The 20,004-nt window shown below is 47.9% G+C and overlaps 1 protein-coding gene across 2 annotated transcripts in view; it reads left to right on the top strand.

The window, feature by feature from the left end:
* GTF2IRD1 (GTF2I repeat domain containing 1) overlaps positions 1-20,004 on the top strand; it is a 139,475-nt gene that overhangs the window by 106,660 nt on the left and 12,811 nt on the right. For both annotated transcript variants that reach the window (XM_036767163.1, XM_036767162.1), the window contains one exon: positions 7,232-7,309. In XM_036767163.1, coding sequence (XP_036623058.1) covers positions 7,232-7,309 — 78 coding nt within the window. The remainder of the gene's footprint in view (positions 1-7,231; positions 7,310-20,004) is intronic.

Genomic DNA, 20,004 nt, shown 5'->3' on the forward strand with positions numbered 1-20,004 from the left:
TTCCCCAGAAAGAGAAAACAGTTGAACCCAGGACCCAGGAAGGCGCCGAGAGGCACATCCGGCCAAAGGGGATCGGGAGCAAAATTCCAAAGCCTGGTGCCATGACCCTAGGACACCTTCCTGCTGGTCCCGGGTTCACTCCATTTCCTCTCCAAGTGATAACAATGGCCAGTGTTTATACGCCCCTTTCAAGTTTGTAAAGCGCTATAGAAACCTTTCATTTGAACCCCATTGCAGTCCTGGAAGGGAGTACCCTTTTTTGCTTATTTATTTTGAATCCAGGCCTCTGATTGCACGGCCGTGGGGAATCCCAGCTAGGAAAATCCCTCCGCCGGTGGAGATCCACACCTGTCCTAGAGCGTTTCCTGAAGCACTCGGAGGTTGGTCCTGCAGCTAGTAACGGTCCCAGGCGGGACTTCAGCCCAGGGCCGGCTCTGTCTCTTCTGTGAGGCTGCCCCCAGACCACACCGTTGAACAAACCCACTGACCATTTCCCTCATTCCTTGTTTTTTTTCTCTGTTCCTCCGCGTGGTTTTGCCCTGGGATCATCGAATAGCAGGTCTGGGAGGGGCCTTAGGATCATCCGGTCCGGCTCCCTCATTCGACCCATCCAGAGGCCAGTGCCCAAAGGAGGGGTAGGGTCACACAGTGGAGCCAGCCTTACAATCTTATCTTTCCCTCTTGAGGTTGCTGGGAAGATTTCCTCCTGTTGTCTGCCCAGAGATCGTCCTGGCTCACTCATGACGGCTTCTGTGAGTTCAGCCAAGTGTGAATCTGCTCAGATGTGGTTCTTCTGAAGTCCGAGCTAGCAAAGAGTAGGAAAAGGAATGGGCCTTTATATAGCACCTACTGTGTGCCGGATATAGCACCTACTATGTGCCAGATATAGCACCTACTATGCGCCAGATATAGCACCTACTATGCGCCAGACACTACGCTAAATACTTTACGTAAATATTCTCTCATTTGATCTTCCCAAGAACCCTGGGAGGTAGAGGCCGTTATTAGCTCCATTTTACAGTTGAGGAAACTGAGGCCGGGAGAGGTTAAATGATTTACCTAGGGTCACACGGCTAGTAAGTTTGTGCTACTGGACTTGAACTCGGGTCTTCCTGACTCCAGGACCAGGGTAGAGCTCTATCCGCTGGGCCACCGGCGACTCCGTGGAGAAAAGGAAGAGAGTGCGTTGGTATGTGGGAACCAAGACAATCTCCGAGTCAAGAGAGAAGCTGTGAGACATAGGGACAGAGCCTGGGACATGGGATCAGAAGCACTGAGTTCAAATCCTGACCTTGGTCTTTACTCTTTGAGTGACCCTGAGCAAGTCCCTTCCTGCGGACCTCAGTTTCCTCATCTGTAAACTGAAGGGATTGGACTAGATCCCTTTGAGGGTCCTTCTCACTCTAAATCCTATGATCCTATAAAAGTAGGAGGCGAGGGACAAGGAGACACCACTTCCTCTACATGTGTGTCTTTCGTCATCTGCCTCTGGGTGTACTTCCTTTTAGGCAGGATGCCAGGGGTCACTCTAGGGCTCATGCTCATCCTCTATCAGACGAGGGGTTGAGACCATGGCCTCCAAGGCTTCTCTGACATCCTCTGATCTAGGTTCCCTCTGACGTTCCATGCTCTGAGGTCTTTTCTGTCTCTGACACTTTGTGTTCCAAGGTTCTGGCCAGCTCTGGCATTCTGTCTTCTAGGGGCTTTTCAAGCTCTGACTTTCCATGTTCTAAGGTTCCATCCAGCTCTGAAAATCTGTGTTCTAGAGTACCTTTCTGGTCGACATTCTGTGTAAGGATCCTTCCAGTTATGATATTGTGTTCTAAGGTTCCACTTAACTCTGAAATTTTGTTCTAAGGTCCTATCCAGCGTTGACATTCTATGGTCTAAGATTCTATCTAACTCTGACTCTCGGTATTGGAAGGACCCTTTCAGTTCTAATGTTCTTTGGTTCCGTGAAAGCCCCAGGAGGTGGAGTCCCCTCTTGTCCTGCTCATTCATGTTCATTCACATTTAACTCATTTCAGTAAGTCATGGAGAAGCATGAATTTGGTCCCTGCCCCTGAGAAGTCTGGTTGAAGGGACTGGCTAGTGCCACTTCCTAGCTCTGTGTCCTTAGAGTCATTTTGTTCCTCTGAGCCTGAGTTTCCTAATCTGTAAAATGGAATTGTTACACTCTGACCATGTCACTCCTCAGCTTTCCAGGGTCCAGGGACTCCTTTCTCCCTCCAGGGTAAATATAAGCTCCCCTCTTTGGCTTGCACAAGCTGAAGGCACCCCACCCTTTTCTTCACTCTTATTACAATTGATTTCCCCCCCCACACACTCTCTGTTCCATCCACACTGGCCTCCCTGCTAGTGCCTGTTCTTAATGTTCCATCTCCTATCTCCGCACCTTTGTACAGGCTGTCCCCTATGCCTGGTGCACCCTCCTCCACCCCTCCCCCTCTAGTTTCCTTCCAAGCTCACCTCAGACATTCCCTCCTTTCCTGATTCCACGAACCCCTCCCCCCACCTGCAATTACTCCGATTTGCTTTGTGGATGTGCTACATTGTATTTACTTATCTGTGTATGTGTTTTGGCCTGTTACACTGTAAGCTCCTTTTTGTTTCTGTATCCTCAGGGCCCAGCCCGGCACCTGGTACACAGTAGATTCTTAATAAATGTTTATTGAATGAATACTTGTCAGAGGCAGTGTAGTTCAGTAGAAAGAGCACTGACTCTGGAGTCAGAAGATTTGGATTCAAATCTCACCTTTAATACTTACCTCTGTGATAGTAGGGCAGCTAGATGACAGGGTGGGTGGAGTGCTGGGCTTGGAGGCAGGAAGATTCCTCTTCCTGAGTTCAAATCCATCCTCAGACACTGACTAGCTGTGTGACCCTGGACAAGTCACTTCACCCTGTTTGCCTCAGTTTCCTCATCTGTGAAATGAGGGGGGTTGGACCAGCTGGCCTCTGGTGCAGGTCTCTGATTCTCTGGGCCTAAGCAATCCCAGGGGCTGTTGGGAGAGAGGCTCTCTGTAAGTCTTAAAGCACTATGAAAACGAGAGCTGCTAGCTCATTGGATCCTCCAGACAGGTGTCCACATCCCCATGTTACAGATGAGGAAACCGAGGCTCAGAGAAAGAGAGACTTACCAAAAGCTAGTTAATTATGGAGCTAGTCAGCTCCTTGCCCAAACTGATTCCACTGCGCCAGGCTGGCTCTCATCCAGATCCCTTGTCAGATAGCCTGATATACCTCAGTGGGGCCCAGATAAGAGGCATTGGAAGGAGATCCAGGCCCAGACTGCCAGCAGAGTTACACTGGGGAATGAGGAGATGGCAGCTCGCAGAACCACCTAGGAAGAGAACATTTTAATTATTTTTAAATTTTTATCGTTATTATTAATATACTAGCAATAATAGAACTCTGCCAGCGAACTTGTATCCACATGCCCCAGGAGCTAAGTGAAGTCAGGAAGCAGGCTTTGGAAACTTAGAATAAGCTCCTTCACCCTTTTGTGTTGGGTCCAAGGAAATTTCTCTTGGGAATAGGGGAAGAGCTTCACTGATTGGAAGACCCTTCCCCAAGTTTCATTTCCTTCTTGGGGAAGGTCATTCAACCCTGATTCCTGCCTAGTATACCCCACTGGCCATCTTCTATAGTCTTTTCGGGAATGTGTCCTTGGCCCTCCTGTCAGTTACCCAATCAACAAGTCCTTACTGAGCAACAGCTATGTGTTCAACCTGTAGATGGACACTATAGAGGATATAGAAAGTCAGAGCCAACAGAACGTTTAGAAACCAACTAGTCCTTTTCCTTCATTTTACAACTCAGGAAACAAAGGAAACTAAGTGACTCACTCAAGGTCATACAGTGAGTTTGTAGCAAGCTGAGACTGAAACCTAACTCACAACCTAGATGTGGATGGAACTCTTTTTGGGGGGAGGAGGGCAGATCTGTGATTTTATCCATATGGGACACAGCCTTTGAGAGTTGCCTACACACTGAAAGGTTAAGTAACTTGTAACTTGCCCAGAGTCACACGGCCGTTATGTGTCAGAGACAGGAATAGAACCCAGGTCTTCCTGATTCCAAAGCCAGATCTATCCATTACCCCAGTGAAGACTCTGGATAGGACAGACATAACCACAGGAAAAGAAAAGTGAAGCTGTGGGTGATAAGTGCCGGATGAATGTTACAAATTGGGAATCTAAATGAACTAAGGAGTGGTCAAGGGAGCTTCCTGGAGGAGATGGGATTTTATCTGGGTTTTGAAGGACAGAGAGGCAGAGAATGGAAAGTCTGGAAACAGAAATGTGCTTGGCATATCCAGGCAGATCTGTCACCGGGAATAACAGAGTAAGGTATTGCCCCAGGGTTTCACATTTAGAGGACACTTGAATCTGGAAGCTCCGACAGCTCTTGGCAGTCCCTGAGCAGCTAAAAAACAACAGAGCTTAGCGCCTAGTTAGCGAGGTAGATGGATAAATAGATCATTTATTAAGCTCTCGGCATGCACTGAGGCACACTGCCAGACATTGTGCTAAGCTCTGGGGAAATAAATATAAGCCAAAAATACAGTCCTTGTCCTCATGGAACTTATATTCTAATGGAAAAAGACATGACCTAAAGGGAAAATGGAAAAGGAGATGAGGTCAGATGCTTGGCAGGGAGAAGAAAGAAGAATCGAGGTCATGAAATAGCAAGACTGGTTAGTGAAAATTGGAAACTGCTGGATGGTATTGGGTTGAGCTCCTTCCTACCACCACCTTTCTTTTTCCTTCCTGTTGACCTTATCCTAGATATAGAGCCAAAAGGGACCTCAGGGTCCAAACTCCTTCATTTTCTACAGGAAGTTAGAAACTGTTCCAAGGTCACACAGTGGTGGTAGAGGAAGGAATTTGAATCCAGGTCCTCTAATCCCAAAGCTACTTATGTCTCTGTCTCCTCCACCATGGGACAGTGCCTGTACATCTCACGCTGCTTGCCCCCGGCATCAAGATTCCTACTTACGGCTCTGTTTTCAAGGAATAGTAACCAGTCTGACACATAAGGGACTGAGGACAGCTAAGTCTGGAAGTGTCATTTGGAGGCAAGCTGGGAAAGGGCCTTGAATGACGTACGAAAGAATTTAGACTATCTGGTGAGCAACAGTGTATCATCAAAGGTGTGTGAGCAGGGCTGGCTCTCTCTCCTTCTACAAAGTCAAGTTTATTGTTGCTGTCAGTTATAATAATAATTACTATTTGTAGGTCACTTCAAGGGTTATTGAAAAGCATTTTACATGTTACCTCGTTTGACCCTCATAAACAACCCTGTGAAATAGGTGCTATTATTCTAATACCCTTCTTACAGATGAGAAAACTGAGGCAAGCAGGTGAAATGACTGGCCTAGAGTCATACAGCTAGTAGGTGTCTGAGGTGAGATTCGCACTCAGATGTTCCCGACTGCAAGCCTAGCACTCTGTCTGTAGCACTACATAGCTTCCTGTTCTTGCCAGTGGCAACAAGTGCCTTTTACTCCATCCCTACCCACGTGCTAAGATGTAACCAACCCTTTAATTTTACAGGTGAGGAAACTAAGGAAGTGGCCCATGGTCACCCAGGCAATGGATAGCAGAGCTAGATTTGAACCCAGGTCCGGAAATCCTAGATTTAAATCTAGAAGGGAACCTTTGATCTAGTCCAACCCTTCATTTTACAGAGAGAGGAAACTGAGGCCCAGTGAATTTAAGTATCTTGCCCATGGTCACAAAGGACCTGAGAGGCCACCTAGTCCAGGCCCCCTCATTTTATAAAGAAAGAGACTGAAGCTCAACAAAGTTCAATGACTTGGCCAGGGTCAGGCAGGGAGGAAAGCAGGATTTGAACCCAGGCCCTTGGCCTCCCAACCCAGTGCTTTTTCCACCCTTCCTGTAAGGCATAACTCTGGCCTATAATCAGTTCAACTCAGCTACTGGGAGGAGAAATCAGAGGCAGGAATTTCCTCCCCATCGGCCTCCAGGCCTTCCTGCTTTGGCAGATTTCAGAGCCATCCGTCCCTGGGGAGCAGCTACTCGGAAACCCTCCCGCCATGGAAGGGGAGTGGCGCGTAGGGGAACAAAAGAAAAGGCATCGGGGCCCAGGCAGCCGCTTCCAGAAAAGCCTGATGGGGCCATTCGGGTGAGATGGGATTTCCTTGGGAGGAAGATCAGATTTCTTTAGGGGTTTTAGGAGCAAAAAGTCCCCACTAGGGGGCCGAGGAGGATGGATGCTCCTGTGCACTGCCTGGAGAGATGACCTCCTGGGCTTGCTGCAGAGGCCAGGCCAGGCGGCTCCCTGGCAGGCTCCACCCCGTCCTTTATTCTCCTGGGTTCCAGGGACTTCCTGAGAGAGACAGAGCTCTAGGCCGAGCTGGGGGGCTGAGACCACGTGGGGACTGACCTGCTCTGTGACCCTGACTGATCCATGGGCGCTCTCAGCCTCAGTGTCCTGATCTGGAAAATGAGGGAGTCAGACTCAATGGCCTCTGAGATCTATGACCCTAATAATCTCCCTGGTCCTCGGTGTCCTCATCTGGAAAATGGTGCGCTTGGACTAAAGGCCTCTGAGGTCCTCTTCAGCTCTTTGTCTGTGATCCCAAGTCACTTCACTTCCATGGGCCTCAGTTTCCTTACCTGTAAAATGAGGGGGGTTGGACTCAGTGGGTTCTGGATTCTGGGTTCTCTTCCAGCTTAGTAGTCATGATTGTGTGGTGCTGAGGCTAATGCTGGAAAGGGCAGGTTGGTTCCTACTTTAGCCTCTTTCTGATGCTTCCTTCACTCCCTCAAGTAGGGCAATCAGATTTATTTGGGGGAGGGGGGAGACAGATGATGGGCTCTTCCCTTTAACCATCTCCACCTTGTAAAGATGATGACACCAGCTAGCAGCCTGGCTGGCTCCTGACAAAGTGGAAAGCCCTTCCCCTTGGGCCTGGTCGGCTCCTGACAGAGCGAGGTGCCCTTCCCCTCAAGCCTGGCCAGCTCCTGACAGAGCCGGGGGCCCTTCCCCTCAAGCCTGGCCGGCTCCTGACAGAGCAGGGCACCCTTCCCCTCGGGCCTGGTCGGCTCCCGACAGAGCGAGGCGCCCTTCCCCTCGGGCCTGGCGGGCTCCCGACAGAGCAGGGCACCCTTCCCCTCGGGCCTGGCTGGCTCCTGACAGAGCGGGGCACCCCTTGCCCAAGGGCCTGCCTGGTCTCTCACCCCCCCTCTCTTTGTTTCTGCAGATGAAGACGATGCCAACCGACTTGGGGAGAAGGTGATTCTCCGGGAGCAAGTGAAGGAGCTGTTTAATGAAAAATACGGTCAGTGTCTGGCCAGGCCCTCTGGGGGCTGAGGCGCGGACAGAGTCAGTGTTGGTGGGGGCAGCAGCTCCCTGGGCTGCCAGGCCACAATGCCTGCCTGCCTGCCTGCTCAGGGAAAGCCTCTATTTATAGTCGAAGCTGCCAGCAGCCTCCCTCCTCCCTGATGGAGGCTCAGCCACCCAAAGCCCAGCTCCCTCGAAGGGTTGGTGCTGATGCTGCCAGGCCCAGACCTCACTCACCCACTAGCCTGCCCCCATTCCCCACCCCCCTTTTTCATTTTAAGCATATCTTAAAACAGGTGGTGAGTGAGTGGCAGCAGCCTTGGGGGGGGGGGGATGGGGGCTGGCTTCCAGGCGCCGGCTCCAGGCCTGCCTGCTGCCGGGATTCATGTTGATTTGCAGAAGCCACAAGGTCACAGCTGCTACCCGGCTGCTTCACATTTTCAAAGGGCCAAGCATTTGTTCCTCAACACATGGCCAGGCCTTTCGATGTTTTCTGGTGGGGGAGGGGAAGAACAGGGCACCAGAGCCTCCTTATCCTGGACTGGACATGTTTCCTCCATCTGCTGAGCTGAGGCGGACAGGGCAGGATAGGGCATAGTTGGGTACCCCCTCCCATCCCCCATGTTCCCACCACTCCCTCCCTCCAGCTCTGGGCCTTCATCAGAGAACACGAAACTTGACTTTTCACCAAATTAATGCCTACATTCATCGTCGGGCAGAACTGTCTGCCTGTCCCCCACACCCACAAAGTGTATGTATGAGAAGTCAAGTGGAAAAGGGTCCCTCATTGCCCACCCTGCTTGGTGCATCCTAAGCAGCTGCTGACTTCATCCCGGCCCCAGAGGTCCCACCTCTGACTCTGCTTGGGGGACCTTGGGCAGTGTCCCTGGGACCTCAGTTTCCTCGTCTGTAAAATGAGGGAGTTGGCCTAGATGACGTCTGAGCTCCCTTCCAGCTCTGGTCCTTGCTTTACATAGTCAAGGCAGCATCCCTACTATGTCCAAGGCACTGGGGAGCCAGAGAAATGAAAGAGCCCCTCCTCTCAAGAAGCTTCAAGTCTTTAGAGGAGACACGAGGACATAGACAAGAAAAACCATACACAAAGCCAAGTCCAAAGTAGGTCAGAGGTCCAGGAAAAAGCCCTTACAGACAGCAGCCCTCAAGATAAGCTCTGGAAGAAGCTAGGGATTCCTTGAGGAAGAGATGAGAAAGGATCGCCCCCCAGGCATAGGGTATGAGCTAGACAAAGGGGTGGTGGTAGGAAATGGAATGTCCTGTTGGAGGAATAGTCACATGGACGTTGGCTGGACAGTAGAGATCATGGAAGGGAGGGATATACTAAATAAGGCTGAAAAGATAGGTTGGGGCAGGTTGTAAAGGGCTTTAAATGACAAACTGAGGCATTTACTGAGTATGAGCATGACGTGGATCCTAGGTTTAGGGTTTATCAGACCCATCCTTTGGGGATGTCACTTTGGCCACTCGTAGACAACAGACCAGAGCAGAAAAACACTTGAAGAAGGGAGACCAGGGAGGAAGCCATTGCCAGAGTCTCAGGAAGAGGTGAGAAGGGCCTGAGAGCCTTGGCTACTAATAAACATGTGAGCTGGAGGAAATTGCTTGTTCCAGACCCTCTCCCAGCTCCAATGGCAGGGTTAGGAGTGAGGAGAGGCTAAGATTCCTGTTGTTCAGTTGTGTGCAACTCTCTGTGGGCTGGCTCATCTGGGGTTTCTTGGCACAATTATTGGAATGGTTTGCCATTTCCTTCTCCAGCTCATTTGACAGATGAGGAAACTGAGGCAACAGGGGTAAGTGACTTGCCCAAGGTCGCACAGTTAGGAAGTGTCTGAAGCCAGATCTGAACTCAGATTTTCCTGACTCCAGGCCCAGCGCTCTATTCCCTGTGCCACCCAGCTGCCCAGGGTAAGTTTAGTGCACCCTTATTTCATCCAGGCATCCACTGCTGTCCAGAAATGAGCTGACTTGGCCAGCTGTGGACCATTCTTTAGATGTATGGGGTGCCAGGGATAAGCTAGCAGCATTTCTGAGCAAGAGAGTAAATGAACTCAGAAGCTTTGGGCCTAAAATAGGCGGATGGGCAGGATAGCAGCCTAAAAAATCCCAGGCATCCCTGCAGAATCCTTGGAATTGAGGAACACACAGGCAGCAAAGCCTCCCAGAAGATTAGAAGTTTTCCAGAGGAATTTGAAGGCGGAATGCTTGGGAAACATAGGTTCAGAGGGTTAATTAATATTAATTGGCATGTCCATAAGAAGGAAGCATTTGCAAGGTTGTCCCCGTGCACATCCACCAAACAGCCTGAGAAGCTCCTGATTTGGTCCAGACCACTGATGGGACCCGGGTGAGGAGCTCCCAGCATGGGAACTACCTCCATCAGCACAGCTCCATAACTGTCTGTGACTCAGAGTCTTGGAGGGGTTGGTCTAGGGCAGGGGTTGAGAACCTGCAGCCTCAAGGTCACATATGTCCCTTCGGGTCCTCAAGTAGGGCCCTTTTACTGAATCCAAACTTCACAGAACAAATCGGATTCAGTCAAAGGGCCCTACCTGAGGACCAGGAGGGCCACATGTGGCCTCGAGCTGCAGGTTCACCACCCCAGGTAGGGACACTTAGAGGCTGGGCTACTTTTCTCTGTCTGATAGGTGCCCATGGCAGGTCTCCCTGGCTCCCGAGCCAGCCCTCTACCCACTACTGGGAGAAGTGCCGTTTGTCACACCACTTACCCACAATACCACAGCTCATAGGTATCAGAGGTGCCTTTCAAGCCTTGAGTTTCTGAGACTCCAAGGCCAGCAGATTTCCCACCTTGCCACACTGCCCTAAGGAAAATACCACGAAAATCACGAGCAGACAAGTTCTGACAGTGCCCTTTCTCTGGCTGTAATTCCTAGGCTGATTTCTCAATCTGGCCCAAGAGCTGGTTCAGCCACTAACTCGCTGGGGCAAGTCGCCTAATTTCTCAGTCCCTCAGTTTCCCCCAGTATCCCATGGGAATGATTCCTGCCCTGCCTACCTCCTGGGATTAGTGAGAGTCTAATTAGATAATGTTTTCAAAGCACAACTGCAGAGTAATAAACCAAGCTCCTTCTTATTGCTACTGTCAGTTATAGTATCAGATATTATAGCATCAGGTATGTTTATGCCCATAAACCTCCTTAAGCCACGGGGATCATTGCTCTAGAGCCCAACTAGCCCAGCCCCCTCATTTTACAAATGAGGAAACTGAGGATGGTTGTCTAAAGTCATCCAGGTAGTATTTGTCGGAGGGAGATTTGAACCTGGGTCCTCCACCTGCAAAGAAAAGGTTCTTTAACTACTGAATGTTTGGAGTCCTTAGGACAGAAGCTGGCTAAGGTACCCTTTGGTCTAGCAAACCCTTTTTTCCCAAATCAGTCCTGTAAAAACGTGGATGGGAAGTGAGATGGGAGGGGAGAGGAGAGGAGAGGGTTAAATTTCTTAAGGGATCAGACTCAGCAAGTACCATCAAGCCCTGTAGAAACCACATTCACCCACAACCACTTGGTAGGTGCTAATTACCAAGTAGTCTTCTCCCTCCATTAAAGCCAGCCTCCTGGGACTCAGGAATCCTTTGATAACCAGTGGCTATATTCACTTCAATTCTATTCAGCTGGCATTTCTTAAGTGTTTCCTATGTGCTCAGTGCTAAGAATGCCTACCTTCGGGAGCTTACATTCTACCCAACGTTCTTACAAACAGAAGCGACCAAACAGTAAGGTATAAACCAGAGACTAGTGCCTGTCAAAGTAGGTTTGGCTTTCCTTGATTGGACTAATCAGAGGCCAAGCTAAAAATCAGTGAGTAGCTTTGAGGGCTGTGTCTCAGTGTGTGGGAGCAGATCCCTACAGAGATGTACCCACCTATGGAACACAGCCCTGCCATCCTTCCTCTTCACTCCACCATGGCTCCCTAACACTTCCCATTCTTGTCCTGACCCATTCAAGTCACAAATCGGCTAAAGGGAAGTAAATATTCCCAAGAATTCTTCATAGGCTGAGGCCCTGGTGTAGAAACAGCCATAGGGAATGAGGTCACCCTGAGAGGAAGTAGGCCAAGTACTGCAGAAGCATCGCCCCCTCATTCCAGACAGGACGTTTCTGTCTCTGCCAACTGTGGCCAACAATTTTGGGGTTTTGGTGGCCACATCACGGTGCCACACTCTTAGCTTATATTTTGCTTTGAGTCTAAGTCTCCCTGCCATTTTCGCATTAACTATTGGTTAGCTGTTCCTACCCTTCTTGTACTTTTCCAATTTTTGAACCCCATGTGGGACTTTACATTTATCCCTATTAAATGTCATATTTTTTATTAGATCTCTTCATTTCCCAGCCAGCTGTACTCTTCTGGATATCTCTATCATGCTCTTCTGCCTGGTACCTATTCTTCTCCCCCACCCCAACCCTGTTTTTCCTATCCCTTATATCCGTGCTTCACATTAGAATGGAAGCTCCTTGAGGGCAAGAGCCATCTTTCCATTTCTCTTGTTTCCAATGTTTAGCACCTTGTACACTATGGGGAGTGGACTCGATTTGGCTGATTATTCATAGGTCTTAAGATTTGTAGATTTGGAGCCAGAAGGGAGGCTGGAAGTCCTGTAGCCAAGCTCGCTCATTTAAAGAAAGAGGAAGTTTCCTAGGTCAGCCAGCTGCAGAGCTGGGAATCAAACCTAGGCCAAGCCTGGCAAGGTCTTTTCAGCTCTGGGCTGGGTCATCCAGGGTCTGAACTCTCTCCTTCTCAGTTTGGTCTCAGCTGTAGATTGTAGAAACAGAACGCCAATATTTTTTTTCATTGATGAGAAATATCCAATAGCATAAGACCAACATCCCTGAGTCACCCTGCCATAATCACCTCCCCCTCTTAGATAACATCAGTGCGGGAATACCTTTCAGGTCTGGGCATTCAAGGGCAGCTAGATGCTGGGCCGGAAGTCAGGAAGCCCTAAGTTCAATACTGGCCACAGTTATAAGCTTTATGACCCTAGCCTAGTCACTTAATCTGTTTGCCTCAGTTTCCTTATCTGTCAAATGAGCTGGAGATGGAAAAGGCAAACCATTATCTCTGCCAAGAAAACCCCTAATGGGGTCAGAAGAGTCAGGCGTGACTGAAATTCTTGAACAACCACCACTGGTCATTCAAGTAATTCTGAATATACCTTTCAGTACCATCTGCTGGCCCATGTCTCCAGTGAGATCAAGAAGGACTTTTTCAAATGTTTTGCTGAAAACTCGATAAATTATGCCTGTAAACTTTCCCTGATCTGCCAGTTTAGCAGTCCTGACCCCCCCAAAAAAGGAAATGAAATTACCCTGAAATAATCTATTATTTTTTTAAGTTTCATTGATGGCTTTTGCTTTTATATCCATCATTTCGAGATATAAAGTCTTCTTTCCACCCCTCCCCACCTCATTGTGAATCCTACCTTGTAACAAAGAAAAAGCATCCTGACTGATAGTGTATGCAACACTCTATACATGTAGCCCCGCTCTCTTCCAAGAGATGGGAAGTCTTTTTCATTGCCTATTCTCAAGGACCATGATTGGTCATTATATCAGGATTCTGCTTTGCTCAGGATTCCTTCCATTTTCATGACTGTAGTTACTGGGGATCTTGTCTTCCTGGTCTTTCCACTCACTTCATTCTATCAGTTCCTATTTGGCATCACCTGTTCTTGATGACCCTGCCATGTGGATTCTGCATGATCACCGCTTCCTTTTCGAAATGTTTACTAGCCATCCCTTTAATAATACAGCCTCAAATCTTTCCAGGAGTGGAAGTCAAGCTCATTGACTTAGTTTCCAAGCATCACCCTTTTTGTCAACATCTCTACATCTCCAGTCCTATAAACCCCCTTCTGGATTTTGAGATCACCTACAGAGGCTTAGCATACATTCATACATTGCTTTCAGCACCTGGAGATTTAGTTCATCTTGGCCCAGTGACTTGGATTCACAAAGAGCAGTTCAGGGACAGAGAGCCCAGACACAGAAGCACTGAACTGTATGTCCCCAAGATATTCTCCTAAGAGTTGTAGGAATTGGTAGAGGAAGAGTAAGGTGCAGCAGGGAGAGAACAAGGGTCAGAGTCAGGAAAATCAATATGAAACTCTCACCTTCAATGCTTACTATGTGACCCTAGAAACATTGCTCAGCTTCTCCAGGCCTCAGTTTCCTCATCTGTAAAATGAGGGATTTGGGCTACATAGCCTCTGAGGCCCCTTCCAGCTCAAGATCTAGGGTTCTTTGATCCTATGGGAGTTTCCTATACAAAGGGAATTACAGGTCCATGCCAAAAAAAGAAAACCCACACCAAACAAATGTGGGCTGTTATTACAAAGTTGCTTGAACTCTGTGCCTCCGTTTTCTCATCTGTAAAGTGGGGATAATGACAGCTACAGGACCCGCCTCACCGGGAAGACATGAGACTCTAATGAGATAAAGGTTGTGAGCCACTTTGCAAATGAGCCTTAACTATGATGATGATAATTATAATATAATTTGGAAGCTGGGAAGCATCATGGCTGCTGCCTAGAAATTGTCTCTCCCTAAACCTTCCATTTACAGAGAAGGTGAAGTGTGAGAAGCAGCAGTCAGGACTCAAACCCATGTCTTCTGACCCTGAGTCCAGTGGCCCTTGCAGTCAGTCCCAGTGCCTCTCAGACTAGAACCAGATACGCATTGTGCCCTGCTTGCAGTTGGGAGAGGGAGCAGCAGGGGAGGCTGGGAGAGGAGTTCTCTCCAGCCTGCCATCTTGGCAGCTTCCAATTTTAACTCCTTGGGAGCTAAGTGGCACCGTGGGTCAAGTGCTAAATGTGGGAGTCAGAAAGACCTGAGTTCAAATGTTGCTACAGATACTTAATAGCTGGGAGACCTTGGGCAATTCGCTTAACCCCTCTGTGCCTTACTTCCTCATCTGTTAAATGAGGCTTAAAATCACACCTAAGGGTTGTTGTAAGAATCCAATGAGATAAACAGAAACCTTAAAGCTCTATATCAATTCTACAGCTCTTTCAGGATAGGGACTAGATCTGAGATTTCAGTAGTAGAAGGAACAACCTCTTACCAATCCAGGTTGGTTCCTTCTCTGCAAAGAGCTACCCAGAGCACGGATCGGTTTAGCGCCTTACCCACGTTCAAACAGCCAGTGTGTGTCAAAGGCAAGCCTTCAACTCATTCGACTGATTTTTCTCACTGAGTAGCTATTAACACTTTAATATTTCTATACTGCGGAAAGCACCCTTCAAATTTGGTGTCCTAGAGTAAAGCCCCACATACTCTACCCTAGTTACTAGTTCCCTGAGTTTGGGAGGGGAAAGGGGACAAAGTAACAGCACAAGTAACTGACTTCTCCTAGTTCACAATTTGATCTGGCCAGTCCTCACCCCAATCCTTTCTTCCATTTGCAGGCCACCTTTTAAATAGGTGTCCTAAGAAAGAGTCCCAAGGAGGCAGTGACATCATGGAATCCTTGGAGTCAAAATGGCTCCTTGACATTGGATGATATGGGCTGGAAGAGATCGTAGGGATCATCTGGGCCAATTTCCGAATTTTTCAGATGATAAAACCGAGGCCTAGAGATGGAAAGTGGTTTGTTTGTTTTTTTTTCCAAGATCACATGGCAAATTAATGGCTAAGAGTAAGGCTGGAACCTAGGACTTCCACTTCTCCCATTTTTCACAGGATCATAGGTAAGAGAGAATTCACAGGCCACCCAGTCCAACATCTCCTGCCAACAAGGAAACTAGGCCCAAAGACAGAATGTGACCTGACCAAGGTCACACTGATAAGCTGATGGCAGTCAAGATTTGAACCTAAGACCTCTGACTCCAAATCCAACAATCTTTCAACAATACCACTCTGGATGTGTTCCATCACAGCCCCTCTGCCTTTGCACTTCTCTGAATTCAGTGTTCTCATCTATATTTTCTGCCTGTAATCAATCTATTAATGAACAAGCATTTATTAAATGCCTGCTGTGTGCTAGGCACAGTCCCTGCCCTCAGGAAATTCTATTAGATAAAGACTAACCACACCCCCACATTTGGAAGACTGAATGACACCCTTTCCATTTCTTGGGAACCATTGCCAAGAACCCAATCCCAAAGACCCAGACAAATGTGTCTTCCCATCCCCACCCCCTCTGCTTTATAGCAGTTCAGTCTGCCCCTCCCCCAAGCCTCATTTCTTCTTGCTCCTCTGGTTTTAAGTTATCCACCCACCCAACCACTGCTTCTCCTGTGCCCTCCCTCCCAGCTTGTTTGACTGGTCAGTAGTTCATCCCGTTGCCGGTAAGTTTCCTCCAGTCGAGAGGATACGATTCTCCACCCGGTACCAGGAAACCTAGTGGCGATGATTCCCCAGCAGTTAGAATTTGGGGAACAAGAAATAGTGTGAGTTTATCCTTCCGTCTGAAGGGAAGGTTTATTAGTCACATCTCAGAAAAACACAGCCATGTAAATCCCCTAAAGGATTTTGTTGACTGCTTAATGAGCCGGGTAGACAGTGGCAAGAATGTGGTGGAAAGAACCCTGAATGTGAACCCCCGAAAACCTGGGGCTGCTGCTCGGTAGCCGTGACCTCGGACAAGTCAAGTTCTTCCTCTGGGCCTTAGTTTCCCCATCTGTAAAACAACTTGAACTAGATGGTCCCTAAGTTCATTCTGTCATCCTAGGAAAGATCTAAACGTCCTTCCAGCCCTAAATCAAAATTCTGGGAGGATTGCCTTAACCTTCACCTTCATTCTCACCCCTGTTGAGCCCTAATCTGAACTCCCAGCTCCATTCCTAGCTGTAACTAACCCTAACACTAAATAAAACCTCAGCTTGGTATGTGTGAAACACACTGGATAAGGGAGAGGGATTCTGGGGGAAATTATGGTGATGTGAAAAAAAATACATCAATAAACGCTTATCCAAACACATTCCCACTGAATATGGAGTCAGAGGACCAGGGGTCAGATCCCAGATCTTGTCTCTTTTACTGTCTTCACCTTCCTGGGCCTCAGTTCCCTCATCTGAAGAATGGGGTAGTTAGACTGAATCATCTCCAAGTGGAAATTGTCCTGAGATTCAGTTCTGGAGTTTAGGACTGAATTGGATAATGTCTTTTAAAAACATTGTCCTTTCCTTTGAGTTTGTTGTAAGGGAAGAGAGAGGGGCATGGATGTCACTGGCCTGCTCAATAGCCTTTTACAACACCCTTAATCCCATAACCCTGTGCTTCCTTCTGTGCCGGAGACACGGTGCTAGGCACTTGAGACGCAAAGATGAAAAATAAAAGGCTTATCCTTCAGGGAGTTAGACTTCTACAGAGGCCTGCAGAAGTGGGGAGCTAGAGAGAGAGAGGCAAAAATGTTCACAGATAAGTGTGTTGCAGGGGAGGGAAGGATGGAGAGAAAAGAAATAATTGGACAAAGTGGCCTTGGAAAACTTGAGAAGCGACAATCCGTTAATCACTAGGGGAATTGAGGCAGGCTTCCTGGAGGAGATGGTCCCTGAACCTTAAAGGAAGCTGTCATCTAAGAGGGAGAAGTGAGGAGGGGTCTGTGCTGTAGGAACAAGGAACCCGTCTACAAAAGCTGGGAGGCTGCAGACAGCATGCCGATTTCAGAGAGCATCTATCTAATGGGCCAGTCGGCGTAGAATGTGGAATGTCTGATGGGGGTCCTCTTGGAGCCAGATTATGGAAAACCTTGAATGCCAGACTACTTGATATTTTCTCCTAGAGACTTTTTTAAGGAGGAGAATATTTTTAAAGGCGACACCTTTCCAGAAATAAACACTAGAAGGCATTTCCTCTTGTGGAGAAGGCTTGGGATCCCCGTCTTTGGGACTCCTTTGTCAGGAAGCTCATGGGCCTTCCCTGCCAAAGGGCTTCATTTCAGGGGACTGGATCCAGGCCTCTTGAGCTGTGTGCTTCGCTAGTAAAAGCAGGAGGGGAGGAGGGGTGGAATGAGATGTGGGAGGGAAGGGGAATGTGCCTGTATTCTGCCTGGAAACTCGAGCCATCTGCTGCTCACCCTCGTCATTACTCCACCCCCACACCTGAACCCCAGCCAGATCCGTGGATCCGGGGCTGGAGATCCAAGGGCTGTGCAATTAATGCACTTGAGGTGCTGCTGGCAGGCAGAGAAGACCCAGCTAGACAGCAGTTCATGTGAAAAAGGCCCCAAAGGTCTTAAAGGACTCCAGGCTCCCAGTGAGTCACCAGTGGGACATGGCTGACCAAAATGCTAATGACATCAGAGACTGGAGTGAGGCTGGGAGCAAACCTTGGAGGGCCTTCAGTGCCCAGCTCAGGAGTCTGCATTTCTATAGGGAGAATTGAATCATGGGGGAAGGAGAGAACGAAGGGGCTTGGCAGAGCTGGCCAGAAGGGGAGGTTACTTTTGGTACCTATGTGAAAGGAAAGACTGAAGGCAGGAAGGTTGACAATGAAGGTTAGCCTCATTTCTGGTCATCAGCAAGCACTTAGTAAGAGCCTACTACGTGCTGGGCCCTGTGCTAGGAAACAGAGATGGAGAATTGTTCCATCCCCCCTCTCAAGAGGCTTCCACTCTCACAGGGCAGAAAACATACACAGATAGCAGTATGTATAGAATAAATTCATGCAGAATAAGTTCTCCAATGGGTCTGTGATCCCATCAGTTCAGAATGGTCCCAACCCAGGCAGATCACAATCCATGTGGCCCAGTGGCTAGAGTGCCAGGCCTGGAGGCAGGAAGATCTGAGATCAAATCCAGCCTCAGATACATCCTAGCTGTATCATCCTGGGCAAGTCACTTAACTTAATGTCCCAGATTCCTCTGCTGTAAAAATGGGGTAACAATAACACCTGCCTCCCAGGGTCTTTGTGAGAATTAAATGAGATATTTGGAAAGACCTTTGCAAACCTTTAAAAAAAAAGCACCTTTTAAATTCTAGCTGTTATTATCATCATGCAAAATAATCCTGATTTTAAGAATACTTTGAAGGATCAAGCTGTGTCAACTCAAATGTAACTAGTTTTTCATGTAAGCTTCACGAAGCTGTGGTTGCCTATTGACAAAGGCAAAGAAAATAAAGGGAACAGAATAAAAATTTTCTTTCAAGGCAAAATTATAATATCTGCTTATAATTCTTTGTGTTTCATGTGGATGTGGACAGAAAGGAGAATTAAGTTTAAATTATTTTATTAAATTATTCTTAAATAATTGAAATATTTCATTTTAAGTGTTAAGTAATTAAAATTATCAGATTAAATTATTTTATTAAAATGTATTTTTGCTCCATTTTAATCATTTTTTAAAATTGTGTCAATTGCCTAGCTGGTCCTTGTGGTTTTGATACGAGGCTGTTAGGGAGGAGGAGGGCAGGAGCCACTATAGACTGGGCCTGTGGTTTCACTGATGCTGAACATTCTCTGCCAATTTAGGTCTTCCCCTTTTCTGCAGTTTAGTGTTAGAGAGTGGCCTCAGGCTCAGAGAGATGCCCAGGGTCACAACCCCAGTAGACAAGAAGACTCAGAGCCAGGGCTTACAAAGAGCAATTGAAAGAAGCTGGAATATTTATCCTAGAGTAGACAAGATTTAGTAGAGAGGATGTGATCTCTGTCTTCAGATGTTTGAAGGACTGTCACAGGGGAGAGGAACTAGGCTTGCTTTGCTTGGGAAAGAAAACAGTTACTGAGAAGGCCCTAAGTGGGATGGGAGGCCTTGGGAGATATCCAGATCCCTCTACTGCAGGCCTACTAACAAGGTTGTTGTGAGGACCAAATAAGTTAACATATACATGAAAACCTTAGAAGATGCTATAAATAGCTATTATTTATATTATATTATTAATATCTAGCTATTGTTATTTTATTATTCAAACAGAGGCTGGATGGTCCTCTGTCTGGCACGTCCAAGCCAGAGAGCTTTTATCTCAACACCCCTGGACCACTGTCCTTGCCACACCAGCCAAACACAAGTTTGGTAAGACTGGGCTCTCTCCCTTGAACGGTTTTTAATTCCTCCTCTGTGAATTCCTGCTGTCTGTATGAAGGAAAGTGCCTCATCCCAGGGGTTCTTCATCTGGGGTCTGAGAACTTGTTTTCTTAGTATGTTGACAATGTTTCAATGGAATTGATTTCCTTTGCAACCCGGTCTGTTTTATTTTCATGATTCTGAAAAGGGGTCAGACCCTCAACCTATTAGATCAATCCTACCAGGAAGGACCTGATTAAGGTGCATCCAGGAGGAGAAAGCCTGGATGAGTTGAAATCTGTATTAAGGAGGGCCTATCCACATCTATGAGTCAGAGTAGGAATCCACTGAAATGTTGGATCCTGGGTTTGGTGAGGAAGGATCCTGGGGACCTCCCTTGGTGCTTTCTAAACTCTCCAATGGAAAAGTTACTGGTTATCCTTTATTCATGGGCTCATCTAGCTCAAACTGGAAAGGACCTCAAGAGGCCAACCCCCTCATTTTAGAGAAGAGCAAACTGAAGTGACTCACACAGAAACAACCGAACAACAAGGTGGGGATGGGAGGCCCCAGCAGTTGGGATCAGAGGAGGCTTCATATGTTGGGACTTAGAGCTGTGTCTTGAAGGAAGAGGGGAATTGTACCAAATGGAGATGGGAAGGAGTGCATTCCAGGTAGAGGGGCAGTCGTTGTAGGGGATGGCAAGAGAAGATG

The sequence above is a fragment of the Trichosurus vulpecula genome, chromosome 7 (assembly GCF_011100635.1).
Source record: "Trichosurus vulpecula isolate mTriVul1 chromosome 7, mTriVul1.pri, whole genome shotgun sequence".
NCBI lineage: Eukaryota > Metazoa > Chordata > Mammalia > Diprotodontia > Phalangeridae > Trichosurus > Trichosurus vulpecula.